Genomic DNA, 15,375 nt, shown 5'->3' with positions numbered 1-15,375 from the left:
CGGTGCAGAAACCACTGATCTCTACAAAACAGAAACATGTCACAGGACTGCTCCTTTATAGAGCAGTTTTCTGAAGAAAAATCCTTGTAAATATTTTTTGTTGTTGTTTGTTACCTCAAAATTTCTGATTACTGTTTAAAAAAAGTTTAGAACACTTGTAATTAAAATAGCTAAATCAATAAATGGTTCTTTAGAAACCTTTCATCTGTAAATTAAAACCACCTGTTATTTCAGATTAGATAATTTCTTGTTTAACATAAGGAACCTTGGACATTTATTTTTAGACAAATAAAATAACATGGAAATTTGTACATTTTTAAGTCTGGTAGATTATTACTTGATTGTTCAAGCTAACTCAAGGAGAAGTGCACTATTTAAGTGATAAATAATAAAATAAGGTGATCAAAATGAAAATATTATATGTTTAGCATTTGTTCATTGTTCATTCAGTTTTTTAAAGTATCGGATCGGAACTCTGTATCGGCAGATAGTCAAAATCAGATGACTCGGAATCGGATCAGGGCCAAAAAACCTGATCGGGACATCCCTAGTTAAAATAGTTAAAAAGAAAGAAACACTACAACGGGCACCTATGGAATATAACACTTACACATTACATGTTTGACACAGATTCATACAAATTATTTCTTTGTAATTGGTTGATACCAGTGATTCTGCTTGGTGTTGACATTTAACAACATCTAACACACAACCTTTCCACCATGTTTAATTCATATTTGCTCCCAAGTGTTTGAGTTAAACAGTTATGACTTTGAGTTTGACTTTTTAATGTCACCAAGAGCAAAGGTCATGTGGTCAAAAGAAGTTGATCTTTGACTTCATTAGATGAACAGTAAACCATAGGTGAAGTTGCAGGGGTGCACATAACTGGTACTCATTGTGCTCGTGTGTGCTAAAAAATCATTGATGTACAGCAGAGGGAAACACTTTTTTGTTCTCGACAGGGGTCAGACAGAAGTCAGATTACCAGAGCAAGAATTTTAGCTGAGGAAGCTTCTGCGTTTTGAAGCAAACCGTCCTCGCGTCAAGCAACCCAGTCCAGTCGAAGAGTCAAGCTTCTCTACTATGGAAACCACCTGGACAACTGAGAGCCTACACAGAAACGTTCCAAAAACTGTCATTGCTTTCTTTAATAAAGTGCTTCCCTTGTGTTTTCTGCTGCACATCATTTATTTATAGCACACACAAGCACAATGAGTACCAGTTATGTGCATGCCTAGTTGTGACCATGCCGTCAAAATAGCCATTCCAAGAGTTTAAACTTTCAAGTACACCAGAGGTCAAATGCCATGATCAAGGGCGCAATCTAGAACTAGAAATTGGGGGGGGGGGGCCAAAGTGCGAGGCCCGCAGGGCCGAAGCCCATAGGCCGGGGGTCTGGGGGCCGCTTTAGCCCCCAGAAGCCAACGGTTTCTGAGCATCCAGAACAGTAATTTTAATGTTTTGAGAAGACCATAAAGTGGACACCATTTGACTTATGCAATTTGAAACTGCGGATATAAGTATTTTATTCTGAGAATAGCAGCATTGATTTTATTAACATCCTGGTGTAAATAAGGTATCACCACATGTGTATAACTCAAAAAGAATGATAGGTTGAGTTTTCATTAAAAAAACAAAACAAATGCAATGTGGTAAAATGTTTTCATAAATATGAAAGAACAGGCTCTTAATAATTATTAACTATCGCATACTGTATTTTTTTTCTCAAGATTTGTTTTTGCATAAGTTTGAAAAAAACAACAGATCATAAGTTTAGGATAAATGACTTATCATGAATTTAATTTTTGAAGTGGCCCTAATGACAACACTCATACTGAACATAATTTCACTTGCATAGACAGATTTTGGAGATCAAGCAATAATTGCAGATGGGCTTTCTGAGGTCCCAGATAGCTTTTCTGATTTCCTTTTCTAACTTTCAGAATTTAGTAAATTAGCATATGGTCCATTGCTACTTATGTGTAGACACTAGTCCCTAGAGGCAACTATTTTTGGTTTCCAGAAAATTCCGAATGTGACAAACAAGAATCAGGTGTTGTAAACAAGTCAATGCCGCTAAAAATACAAACTTGGATAAACAAAGATACTATTCTGACATGGTTTTGCACATAAGACTGACATAGCATGTGTCAAGTACACACATATATGTCAGAAGGTGGGGGGGGACATACCATATTCTGTCCACCCTGGTTGAAAAGGTGGGGGGGGACATGTCCCCCCTATCCCCCACCAAATTGCACCCATGGCCATGTTACTAATGGAAAGGAAATATGTGACTTAATATTAGTGTTACCTGTAACAATTCCATTAGAATAACCATTCTAAAAGTTTGGCCTTTCAAGGTCATGTAGAGGTTCTACAGTGTGGTAGGTGCTGTAATTTTCAAAACAAACATGTGTTCCCAAACCTGATATGAAAGTATTTTACAGGGTATGACCTCAGCTTTTCCCACTGCTTAGGAAAAACAAGCTTTTGTTGTGATTGCTGCTTGAAGAATCTGATTTTTGTGATGTTACAACTTAATTTCTTCAAATATTTTCATGCAAGTAATTAGGCAGCACAGTGGTTAAGTGGTTAGCACTGTTGCCTCACAGCAAGATGATTGTGTAATTGCTTCCCACCTGGTTCTTTCTGTGTGGAGTTTGCATGTTCTCCATGTGTTTGTGTTGGTTCCAGGTGCTCTGGCTTCCTGCCACTTCCGATCGGACTGGTTAGGTGAACTGGAAATTTAAATTTGCCCATAGGTGTGAATGTGTTTCTGCCTGTATGTGGCCGTGTCCAGGGTGTCCTCCGCCTCTCACCCAATGACTGATAGGATAGTATCCACCCCCCCTCCCCATAACCCTTAAATGGAATAAGTGGGCATAGAAAATGAATGAGTGGATGTTCTAAATTGACTTGTACATCTTTCTTGTATTCATCAGGTTTGTCTTTGCAGCTGAACGAATTGGAAAAGTTTAAATGTTTAATTTTTTGGCAGTATGTGTTGCCACGTAGCATTTTACAGTATAAAAACGACACAGCAACAGTCAAACTCTGGTAGGAACACTTCTTTCCTTTTCCACGTTCTTCATTAATTATGCTTCAAAATCAATGGTTAATTTCGATAGTTTTTATGAATTAATTACACTGTCAATTTACCTATGTTGTGTTTTTATGTAGCGTTAAATATGCTCAATCTACTGGAAAAGCATGGAGGTTATACTTGTTTTGGAGCTCTGGTCATTTGGGTGGTCCTTTGATGCAAAAAGAAGGGAGAGGGCTTCTGTTTCATTTTGAGCAAGAATGCATCCCGTAGGGAACAGTGGAGTGTGATATGAGACGGTCCATTTTGCATTTGTAACCTGTGGCAGCAGGCTACTCTAATGAGACTGACAGATATCTGTGTAGAAAAGCCAAACTTTGCAGAAATCAGCCAGGATATGGTTTTCGATTTTAGACCCAATAGAAATGTAGCTCATTTACAAAAAGTCTGTCTCTGGGTCCTCGGAATACGAGCATACATGTCTGAGAGGCAGACATCCTGAACTTAAAGCTCTGTGACCTGGAGTGATGATGGAGAGGACCTGGCTGGCTGCATGGCTCTGCCTTTGAAATCAAACTGTGCAGAACAGAATAAGGAGGAGGGAAAAACGCCAAGTCCGATAGTTTAAGTAATAATATCTCAGTCGCAATGCAATATTGGTTTGCCCATTCTGCAATTTTTGTACGTGTTCTTTTAATTAATTAGTACACACAACTGTATGGAGTTACTTGTTTGACTGATAGAATTGAACTCTGGTGAACTTTATAGGAAACTGTCAACACCACAACTGTAATATTATACAAATAATGAATGGTTTATGAGTTCAATGGTACGAATATTTCATGAGGTGAAAGCTGGAACGTACCATTCAACGAGGCTCATTGAATGGTACGTTCCAGCTTTCACCGAATTAGATATTCGTTCCACTGAAAGAATGTAAAAACATTCATTATTTGTTTTATATAACGGCTAAAACAGATCCTTGTCATTTGATTTGTTATTAATTTATAAACAACAGAAAATATTTACATTTACATTTTGGTGTTTCATTGGTGCTTAACAGTCCAACACAAACTTCAAACGGGAGTCCAAAATTGCAACAATGTCATCCGTGATGCCGTGCACAGACTTTGTGTAGTTCCTCAGTCCGGCGAAAAATCACGTCAGACGTTTGTCCAGCTTTTCATCCTAACAGCTCTTCATGCCACCAGACGGCTTACAGCAGAGTGGATTTATTTTTTTGTAGGTGTGTTACAAGAATTAGCAGCCTCAATTAGCTCCTTCAAATCGTCATGTGCTAGCAAAACAAACTCTGCCATGTTTAGCTAAACACTGCCCCCGGCAGTGTGAGTGAGCACGGTGGTCGAGGCGTGCAATAGCAAATTTCATATAGCACCAAAATTGCATGCTAAAAAAAGGGCTATTGCACGGTTAACGAAACATAACGGCAAATAGCATGAATAATCCATGTCACGTGACATACAACCCACTAATCAAATGACAAGGATCCACTCAGCCGTTATATAATTTGTATTATTATATAGTACATGCAATGTCTCATTGGGCTTCAAAAATCCAGAAGCTTGTTGACAGATTATATATCGTACTCTTTTCTAAATTTTCCACACATTTGTTTTTAATCAGTCAAGACTGCAGGCAGCCCAGTCCAGTACCTGTATCCTCCTCTTCTGTCACCATGTCTTTGTAATGTGTGCAGAATGTGGTTTTGCATTGTCTAGCTGAAGAATGCATGGACGTCCCTGGAAAATATGTCATTTTGAATGCAGCATATCTTGCTGCAAAATCTAAGTGTACTTTTCTCCATTAATGCTGCCATCACAGAATTGTAAATTACCTTTGCCAAGGGCACTGACACGACCCCATACCATGACCGAGACGGGCTTTTGGACTTGTTGCTGTTAAGACTGGATGGTCATTTTTTGTCTTGGATATCAAACGAATGACATCTATTTCTTCTTTTTTCTTTCTTTCTTGCTTTCTTTCGAAATAGCACTGCTCCATAATCAACCTCATGTGTCGCCTCCTGCATTTTACTTAGCGTTCAGACTGCATAGTGGATTTGGACAAGTCCCAGATGGACTTGTACAAACATTTACAGACTGCACTCTGTAGGGTCTTTTATGCTGTTTTTGTTTCGTCTCACATCCCGTCTGTGTGTACAGTTCTGGTCAGTTACTGACACTCCTGATTTTTAAGTGCATAATTCAGAAATAAGGGCAAAGCAACCCATTTGTGACTTTTGTGTTTTTATATCAGGACAAATCCACGTTATATATTGAAAAATCAATTGAAATTCTAGTGTGAGGATTTAATGCCGTTAACCTCATTTCTTAAGTGAAACACCTCCTCATTACGTCTCCTTGTGCTGAATCATATTGACTGTTATTGTTGCTTGTGATGCCAGAGGGAGGAGAAATAAATTACACCCATTTGGCTTTCCTAGAGGCACAGAGTGATAAAGTAACACACAATGAAAAACATTATGCTTTTTTTTTTCCTATCAGTTGATGTTTTTCCACGTACTTCATAGATCACCAGGTACAACACCACACCAATGATTGTGGTGGTACAGTTGTCCACTTGGTAAAGATCCTGGAGCAGTATAGTGATGATCAGTGTGTGGACTTAAAATCCTGGTTATCCGGAATGGAAAATAAAATCTTTTTGCAGTAGAATGTTGAACAGATTACTGATTCTGGGAACAGATGTCTGAAATGAGTAAAACACAAATGGAGTATTCATTTGTCCCCCATATTCTGCTTAAGTGTATTAGCTTTGTATTGGTTCCTTTTTGTAGTCCTAAAGTGTTTTGACCAGCAAATATATATATATATATATATATATATATATATATATACTATATTATATATATATAATATATTATATATATATATATATATAATTTTTTTTTTACTGATTGGCTTGCTCTTGCTCTTGATATTGACTTTTCTAATATAATTTGGGCTTGTTGGGGAAACAGGAGTCTGAACTGCCCTGCTTCTTGTTTTAGACATATGCTCTTAACATTATCGGCGCTCCTCTGTGGAGGGGGGCTCACATCTGCAGGCGCCCAGCCTCAGGGTTGGGTTAATGCACATCACAGAAGTCACTTTTTATAGGACGCTGTAGTGTTAATTCTGCAGTGGGTTGTTGTTAGGGCAGCCGTGCCTCTTCCTCCTAATAAACAATACGCCGTTAATTACAGTCCAACGATCAGCCCACAGGAATGAGACATTGAAATTGAGCGAGTGCCCCACATACCAGCCCCATCCCACATCCTGCGAGCCGGATAGCCTGAAGAACTGATCCAGCCCCGGCCAGGCTATTTCCACTCCATCGATTCTGTCATCAACACACTGATGGATATCCACCTAACAAGCTATGTTTGGCTCCCCTCTCTCTCTCTCTTGAGTATAAAATGTGTATCCAGATCATGTATACTCGAATATCATGAAAGATAATTTTGCTCAACTCGTAACCACGGGTAAGCGCGGGCACCTGCTAATTTTGGGTAAGCCCAGATGTCTGATTAGTGAGAAAGAAGCAGGTGCAACTGTAAACAAAAGGACACATAAAAAAATGTAAAATGCCAGCAGCTTTAATGATGGCAGAAAAGACAAATAATTTCTGTGTGTGTGTGTGTGGTGTGTAGTGTGTGTGTGTGTGTGTGTGTTGGTGTGTGTGTGTGTGTGTGTGTGTGTGTGTGTGTGTAGACACATAAAAAGGCTGGACAGAATTTCCTTCATACTTGGTGGGAATATTACTTGGATAGATATCCAGAGGTTATTAGATTTTGGAATAGATTGGTTAAAGGTCAAGGTCAAAGATAACAAGGTCAGAAAATGCCATTTTTTTCTATAGCTTGACATCCAAGAAGCACAGATACACCAAACTTGGTATGGATATTCGATAGATATCTAGAGGTGATTAGATTTTGAGTAATTTGGTGAAAGGTCAAGGAAGAAGTCATCTAAAAAAAAGCCTAGATGGATCAAATGTAGTTGGAATACTGGATCAATAGCTAGAGGTGATTAGATTTAGATTTTTTTTTTTTTTTCTTCTGGAGTCCAGGAAATGACAACCAAGAAGCCTAGATGGATGATCTACAGCATATAATTAAGTTTTGGAGTGGTTTAATCAAAGGTCAAAGCAAACATGTCCTGAAAACCTTTTTTGTATATGTCACCACCAAGAACTCTAGATGGATCATTAGATTTTGGAGTCACTTGGTTCAAAGGTCAAATGTTAAGGAAAACATTGTCTGAAAACACTTTTTTTGATCATGAAGTGCAGGTTTTCCTGCAACCAATCACCTTAGCAGGTGGATTACTGATGAGTTTCTGTCCTCAACCTTAAACACCTGATAAAAACCAAATAAAAACATGCACTGTCTTGGCCCTTCATGACACACTGTCACTCACCCAAATCTGAAAACATATATTGATCAGCAAAATATTTGTGATTGATTGGTATGAAAGACTTCATAATGAAGCCCACAGAAGTCATATGATGAACCATTACAGACGTGTATATTTACTTGTCCATTTATATTGTGGTGTGTGCAGAGCGTTGCAGGATTGCATCAGCTCTGAAATTCCTACATTTTTTTCATATTGAAAAAGACTTATTTGTTTATTTTGACACAAAATTGATTCCATAGCATGGACCCTGTATTTGATGCTAATAACATACACCAACTTCCCATGATACGTTCTGACAACAGTTAAAAAATCGTGATGACACGAGTGTTTCAATCCACACACCCAACTGCGTCCAAAGTATTGACCTACATTACTAATTGCATTGTCAATTGCTGGGGTCCTCAACATAAAGAAACCTGTGTCCTGTGTTATTAAATCAAATTTGCAGAGACGGCTATGTTCCAAAATGCCATCAAACATTCATAAATTAGCAGTTTATTTAGTGATAAGTACTTTTTCCTCCTTAGGTACTCTCCAACTCTCCATTCTCCCAGCAGTCATTCGGGCACAGTGTGCGTTCATGTTTTGGAGGCATGGCCTTGAAAGGAGGTCTTGGGGGTGGGGAGATTGAAGGTGGGGGAGGAGGTCCATTTTTATCCAGTCTATGTTTTTAACTACACTCAACAAAAATATAAACACAACACTTTTGGTTTTGCTCCCATTTTGTATGAGATTAACTCAAAGATCTAAAACTTTTTCCACATACACAATATCACCATTTCCCTCAAATATTGTTCACAAACCAGTCTAAATCTGTGATAGTGAGCACTTCTCCTTTGCTGAGATAATCCATCCCACCTCACAGGTGTGCCATATCAAGATGCTGATTAGACACCATGATTAGTGCACAGGTGTGCCTTAGACTGCCCACAATAAAAGGCCACTCTGAAAGGTGCAGTTTTGTTTATTGGGGGGGATACCAGTCAGTATCTGGTGTGACCACCATTTGCCTCATGCAGTGCAACACATCTCCTTCGCATAGAGTTGATCAGGTTGTCAATTGTGGCCTGTGGAATGTTGGTCCACTCCTCTTCAATGGCTGTGCGAAGTTGCTGGATATTGGCAGGAACTGGTACACGCTGTCGTATACGCCGGTCCAGAGCATCCCAAAACATGCTCAATGGGTGACATGTCCGGTGAGTATGCCGGGCCATGCAAGAACTGAGACATTTTCAGCTTCCAAGAATTGTGTACAGATCCTTGCAACATGGGGCCGTGCATTATCCTGCTGCAACATGAGGTGATGTTCTTGGATGTATGGCACAACAATGGGCCTCAGGATCTCGTCACGGTATCTCTGTGCATTCAAAATGCCATCAATAAAATGCACCTGTGTTCTTCGTCCATAACAGACGCCTGCCCAATACCATAACCCCACCGCCACCATGGGCCACTCGATCCACAACATTGACATCAGAAACACCGCTCACCCACACGATGCCACACACGCTGTCTGCCATCTGCCCTGGACAGTGTGAACCGGGATTCATCGTGAAGAGAAACACCTCTCCAACGTGCCAAACTCCAGCGAATGTGAGCATTTGCCCACTCACGTCGGTTACGCCGACAAACTGGAGTCAGGTTGAGACCCCGATGAGGACGACGAACATGCAGATGAGCTTCCCTGAGATGGTTTCTGACAGTTTTGTGCGAATTCTTTGGTTATTGCAAACCGATTGTTTCAGCAGCTGTCCGGAGTGGCTGGTCTCAGGACGATTTTGGACGTGAACATGCTGGATGTGGAGGTCCTGGGCTGGTGTGGTTACACGTGGTCTGCGGTTGTGAGGCTGGTTGGATGTACTGCCAAATTCTCTGAAACGCCTTTCGAGACGGCTTATGGTAGAGAAATGAACATTCAATACACGAGCAACAGCTCTGGTTGACATTCCTGCTGTCAGCATGCCAATTGCACGCTCCCTCAAATCTTGCGACATCTGTGGCATTGTGCTGTGATAAAACTGCACCTTTCAGAGTGGCCTTTTATTGTGGGCAGTCTAAGGCACACCTGTGCACTAATCATGGTGTCTAATCAGCATATTGATATGGCACACCTGTGAGGTGGGATGGATTATCTCAGCAAAGGAGAAGTGCTCACTATCACGGCTTTAGACTAGTTTGTGAACAATTTTTGAGGGAAATGGTGATATTGTGTACGTGGAAAAAGTTTTAGATCTTTGAGTTCATCTCATACAAAATGGGAGCAAAACCAAAAGTGTTGCGTTTATATTTTTGTTGAGTGTATTTAAATTTTAGCTTACATATATTACATATATATGTAATACACACACACACACACACACACACACACACACGCACAGATCACTAAATAATATGCATTTCCATGTGGTCAGTTATGAGTATTATTTATTACATTTACAGGAGGTTTACTATACTGTGATATATACTGTTATTGGGATATGAAATTACATGTATTATGATTTGACGTTTTTGTTATATTGCCCGAACTGATATACAAATAATGAATGTTTATGAGTTCAATGGTACGACTATTTCATGAGGTGAAAGCTGGAACTTACTATTCAACGAGACAAAACCGAGTTGAATGGTACATTCCAGCTTTCACCAAATTAAATATTCGTTTCATTGAAAAGATGTAAAAACATTCGTTATTTGTTTTTTATAATGGCTTAAATAGATGTTTCTATTTTTCGATATTTTGTTAATTTTATAGACAACAGAAAAGGGACTTACATTTTGATGCATCAATGCTGGTAACAAGTCCAACACGAACTTATGAGTCCAAAATTGTTCTCAGTCAAATTGGAAAGCAGTAGTCTTCCGATACTTCCAAAACCAGAACAAAAAACAGGACTGTGTACTTCCTCAGTGAAGCGAAAAAAAATCACATCAGAAATTAGTCCAACCTTTTCATCCTAACCAGCTCTTCATGCCGCAGCGGCTTACATCGTAGTGGATTGTTTGTGTGTTTAGAATTAGACCATCAATTTGCTTCTTCAAATGTCACCATCAACAAAACAAACTCCACATGTTTAGCTCAAACACCGGCACCCACTAGTCTATAGCAAGCCAACGGTGCCACAAATACGCACGTTCAAACACGTATCACCAAAAACTGCAGTTTTAATACACTAGTGGATGGGCGTTCGCAGTGTGCAATGGTATAAACATATGGAACCAAATTTGCATGCTAAAGGAACCAAAATGCATGCTAAATGTAACGCAACACAAATGGATGAATAATCCATGTCACGCACCAATCAAATGTCAAACAGTCAAAATGACATTATACAGTGCACGGTCAAAGTGCCTGTTCCGCCTTGGTTGAGGCATTTGTTCTATTGAGTGCCCTTCTAGTAAATACAACAGACAACTCAACACATCTGAATTTGATTTTTTTTGGTGCTGTTGAAGAGCTCATCAGAGTAGTATATTTGGTGTCGAACCGTGTGTAAGAATTGAGCAAGGACGAGGGACACATTTACAGGTCCTGGTTCAACTCGCTGTCAGTTGATCTGCTAATCTGTTGGGACTCAGTAATTCTGTATCCTCACATTTTAGCCTCCCAATCCAGCTCGTTTTACTCGGCCTCCATCGATTTGAAATCTGTTTCATTTCCATCCTCAGGGAGTCTCTGCAGCCATCCCTTCTAAGTGCACGCGAGACGAAGGATTTATACCTGTCAATAAGAACCTGTGGTAAGTGCTTCCGGATCCTCTAAATCCAGCCACTTTCCTCACAAAAGAAAGATGGGTTTTCAACTGGTGCAAATCAAGGCTGCTAAAACACACGTGCTCCCCTCCCTCTAACTACAGCTACACCTGTAAATAATCACTGCGGCTGTCAGGAGTGTGAGATGAGGCGGCGTACATCCTCCAACGTGATCATGCTTCCTAACAGTCAGAAAAGAAAAGGACGGTTTACTCTCTGTGCGCCAGCAGCCTTCTTGGCAGAAGCATGCGCACATTTTACCGCGCTTTTGTGTGGTGGAATGTGATCAGGCTCCGGGAAACTCATCTGTACTGTCTGACTGTTCCCAATCTCCCGTCCACATTCTTGGCAAAAGAGAGCTTCCATCTTGATAAACGTTTGCGATGATTTAGCATGAAATACAATCGTTAAATGAAACGTGCAAGTGGCTTCACAGCCCGCGCGTTTGCGTCTCTCCCACTCTCCGCTTAATATGATGTGAATCATTTTAACGTTGCAACAGGAAGAATGCCATTTCATCTGTGATGTGTAAGCAAATTCTTCGTGATGTTCCACAGGGGCCCCTGATGCAGCCATGCTCATCCCTCTCCATTACTTTGCCTGGCTTTTATAGGCAGTTCATCATGCACAGTTATTGAGCTCTTGAGCACGAGTCCTGCCGAGATGTCCAGAAGTAATTAACTCCCGGGCAAGAGTTTTTTAGCCCCACTTCAGCTGTGATTAAAAAAAAGCCTGCTGCAAGGTGGCTCCGTCGTCCATTAGATATTACATCAAGCATTCTTACACTTAGGATTAGACAGGCACATGGTTAGCTGGCACGGCTCCACGGAGGCGCATGCCAAAGTTGTCCTGCTGATGCCAAACCTGCAAACTGTCCTGCAGCTTCAGATCTCTGGGTGTTATTTATCTGCAGGAGACTGTTTTTACACACTTGCATTGATGCACAAATGTGTTGCCGCTGTAAATAGTCGCTAATGGTCCATTTCTGTTCCCCAGGTCCCTGTCCTACGTGATGTCTATGGGCTGCTTTTCATTCATGCTGTTAGGAATCATGTACTTTGTCATCGATATCAAGAGGTGGTGGGGAGGGCAGCCATTCACATACCCAGGTACTGCATATCATGGAAACTGGCTAATGCTTGATAGTAGAGCTGAAACAACTAATCGAGTTAATCGATTAAAATCGATTATTAAAATAGTTGTCAACTAATTTAGTTATCGATTAGTTGCTAAAAAACTTTGTTTTACTGCAAATGTTTTGTTTCTTCCATATAATCAACCAAGCTTTGCTTTGAATCTTGAACCAATGAAGGAGTGCTTCAAGCTGCTGCTTCGTTGGTTTCATTTGTTTTATTTTGCTTTATCCTAATTTTTCCCCACTAAAACCCTAAAAAGCATATGTCTGTGAGGAATATTTACCTTTTTAAACTGACCTGTTATGGTCTTCTGAAACAGTTGATAGATGTATTTTATGCTAACGCCAATGCTAATGCGTTAGCATGTCTATGGCGTTTTCAATGTTAAAGTTAGCATTAAGCTGCTGACATTTCAGCATGTTTGTGCATTTGTTTTCTGTATAATAATTAATGGCTCAGCGTTTATTGTCGTAAAAGAGTCAAATGTATTACAAATTATAATGTTTTTAATTATTTTTATTATATTAATAATAATGGCAACAATAATAATAGTAATAATAACTAATAATGCTACATACAATTTTAGAGAAAGAGACACGAGTCACATGTGTCATTGTGAAATGACCACATAGTTTACAAGCTATACAGAGAATGTTGCTCATATAATGAGTCGGGCTACAGTTTTTGATTTAGGTTTTATGGTTAACTGGTTATGCTAACTGCTCATTTGCAGCACACAAAATATCTCTTTTCACCTATATTTTATAACATTTATATGTTTCAATGTTGTTTTATGGCAACTTTGATAAAGCAGTGTCATTTGAAATTATTTTTGTTCTTTATTATAAACTGTTTTATTCCTTATTATTTATATTTCAACAGCCAAGGGACATTTGACGATTTGTTGATTTTCAAGTATTTTAAGTTTTCAAATAATGTTCTGTTATTAAATAAAGAGATGGAAGGAGAGAAAAATTGTTTCCCTGGCACATTTAAAAAAAATTCCCTGCTAATCCGATTAATCGTGTCGAAACCCCTTCAGATTCATCGATGATCCAAATAATCGTTTGTTGCAGCCCTACTTGATAGTGTTGTCTATTTTTTGGTGGTGGTGGGGGGTGCTGGAATTAAAAGCTGCAAGGCTCAAGAGACACACACGTGCACACCCTTGTAGTAAACGGAACACTGACTGTCCTGTGTGATGTGTGCCTCCTCTCATCAGGGATGAACTCCATCCTGGTGTATGTTGGCCACTCTCTCCTGGGATTCTACTTCCCGTTCAGCTGGGAGATGCGCTTCCAGGAGAGTCACTGGGAGTGGCTCTTCCAAAGCCTGTGGGGAACAGCATTGTGGGTGCTCATCGCCTATCTGCTCTACAGAAAGAAGTTCTTCCTGAAAATATAAAGCATCACCTGCTCCTTCTCAGTCTGTGGATGCTGTTATTTCCAAATAAAAAAAACAAATATTCCAAGTACTGTAAACTTTTACAAATTACATTACTGAGTGTTGGGGATGTGCTGGTTAGAGTTGCACATACAGTTGTGTTCAAAATAATAGCACTGTTAGGTTGTGCAGTGTCAAAATGAATCCAAATATGCAGGCAGGAATCTAAACAGGAGGTAAGTAAAAAATGAGGTGATTTAATGTCACAGGTGAGAAATGTCCAAATACAAAAGTGAGTTTCCAAGGGTTAAGAGGAGTCGCAAATAAACGCAAAATATAATTCACAAATGGCAACAACACAAACGGAAGTAGCAAGGTTATTAACCCAACTAATAAACAGGGCGTGGCAATGCACAGGTGGCGACAAAGGTAACCTAAGAACTAGAGGTACATAAATGGGAGGAGACAAAGATGAACAGTATACTCACAAACCACACATTGGCAGAAAAAAGTAAGAAAACAGCAACAACAAAGCAGGGCAGGCTTAATACGCAGAAGAAGCAAATGAGCAAATGAGTGGCAGGTGCAGAGTGTGACAGTGTAGGGGAAGTCGGAACAAAAGACACATCACAACACACAGAAAACTAACATACAAAAGGGGACTCAAAACTCAACCAAAGCCTGAGGGTTAGTGGAATTGACAACAAGATAATACACAACCTAAACAAAACAATCAAATACCAAACAAGAAAACAAAGGCAGAAAACTAACATGGAATTCAAAAGGTGAACTAAGTACAAACAGGGAAACCTAACATGAAAAACAGAAGAACACAGGACTGACACATAATGACAGGCACAGAAACACAGGCAGAGGACAGATCACCAAGACAATGAACAGACAGACCAGGGACACGGACAGGGGAGAGACCATCGGGATGTTAACAAGGAATGACAGACACAGACAGGGAGCCGAACACAAAGAATACCCACACAAGGCATAGATGGAACATAATGACAATTAACACGAGGACACAGAAAAAAGACTGACCACAGATATGCACAGGGGACAGGACATCGAGAACACTACAAAGGGACAAAGAAATTATAGCTTTTATTTTAATACATGTAAATGCATTGGGTCCACTGCACATTCTATTCCAAATCAACATGTATTATGACTTTACAGAAAGTAAAGGGAAAAAAAAAGGAAAGGGAAAAAAGGCAGGGGGAGAGAAGCTGCAGAGAGGTGTGTAAGACTACAACTCTGCTTCCTGCTCCCAACCCTGGATAGTCACGATTTGGAGGGTTTAATAAAATTGGCCAGATTTCTAGAGATGAGAGCTGCTCCATCCAAAGTGGGATGGATGCCGTCTCTCCTAACAAGACCAGGTTTTCCCCAGAAACTTTTCCAATTACCTATGAAGCCCACCTCATTTTTTGGACACCACTCAGACAGCCAGCAATTCAAGGAGAACACTCCCGGTCCGATTGGGGAGGGGCCCAGAGAAAACTACAGAGTCCGACATTGTTTCACTGTGGACTAAAAATTTGGCACTTCAAGTTTGGGACTCCCTGTACCATGAGTGAGCTTTGCACCACTACGCGTCGCTTCG

At 39.9% G+C, this 15,375-nt stretch overlaps 1 protein-coding gene across 1 annotated transcript in view; it reads left to right on the top strand.

Moving 5' to 3' along the window:
* Positions 1–13,802, top strand: part of si:dkey-192p21.6 (uncharacterized protein LOC565246 homolog) — a 97,936-nt gene extending 84,134 nt beyond the window's left edge. The window contains exons 16-18 of the mRNA XM_034185532.1: positions 11,158–11,228; positions 12,238–12,350; positions 13,600–13,802. Coding sequence (XP_034041423.1) covers positions 11,158–11,228; positions 12,238–12,350; positions 13,600–13,781 — 366 coding nt within the window. The 3' untranslated portion in view covers positions 13,782–13,802. The remainder of the gene's footprint in view (positions 1–11,157; positions 11,229–12,237; positions 12,351–13,599) is intronic.
* The last annotated feature ends 1,573 nt before the right edge of the window (positions 13,803–15,375 follow it).

The sequence above is a fragment of the Thalassophryne amazonica genome, chromosome 13 (genome assembly GCF_902500255.1).
Source record: "Thalassophryne amazonica chromosome 13, fThaAma1.1, whole genome shotgun sequence".
In the NCBI taxonomy this organism is placed as follows: domain Eukaryota; kingdom Metazoa; phylum Chordata; class Actinopteri; order Batrachoidiformes; family Batrachoididae; genus Thalassophryne; species Thalassophryne amazonica.
Note: the sequence above shows the minus strand (reverse complement) of the source record. Positions and strands in the feature narration are given on the sequence as shown.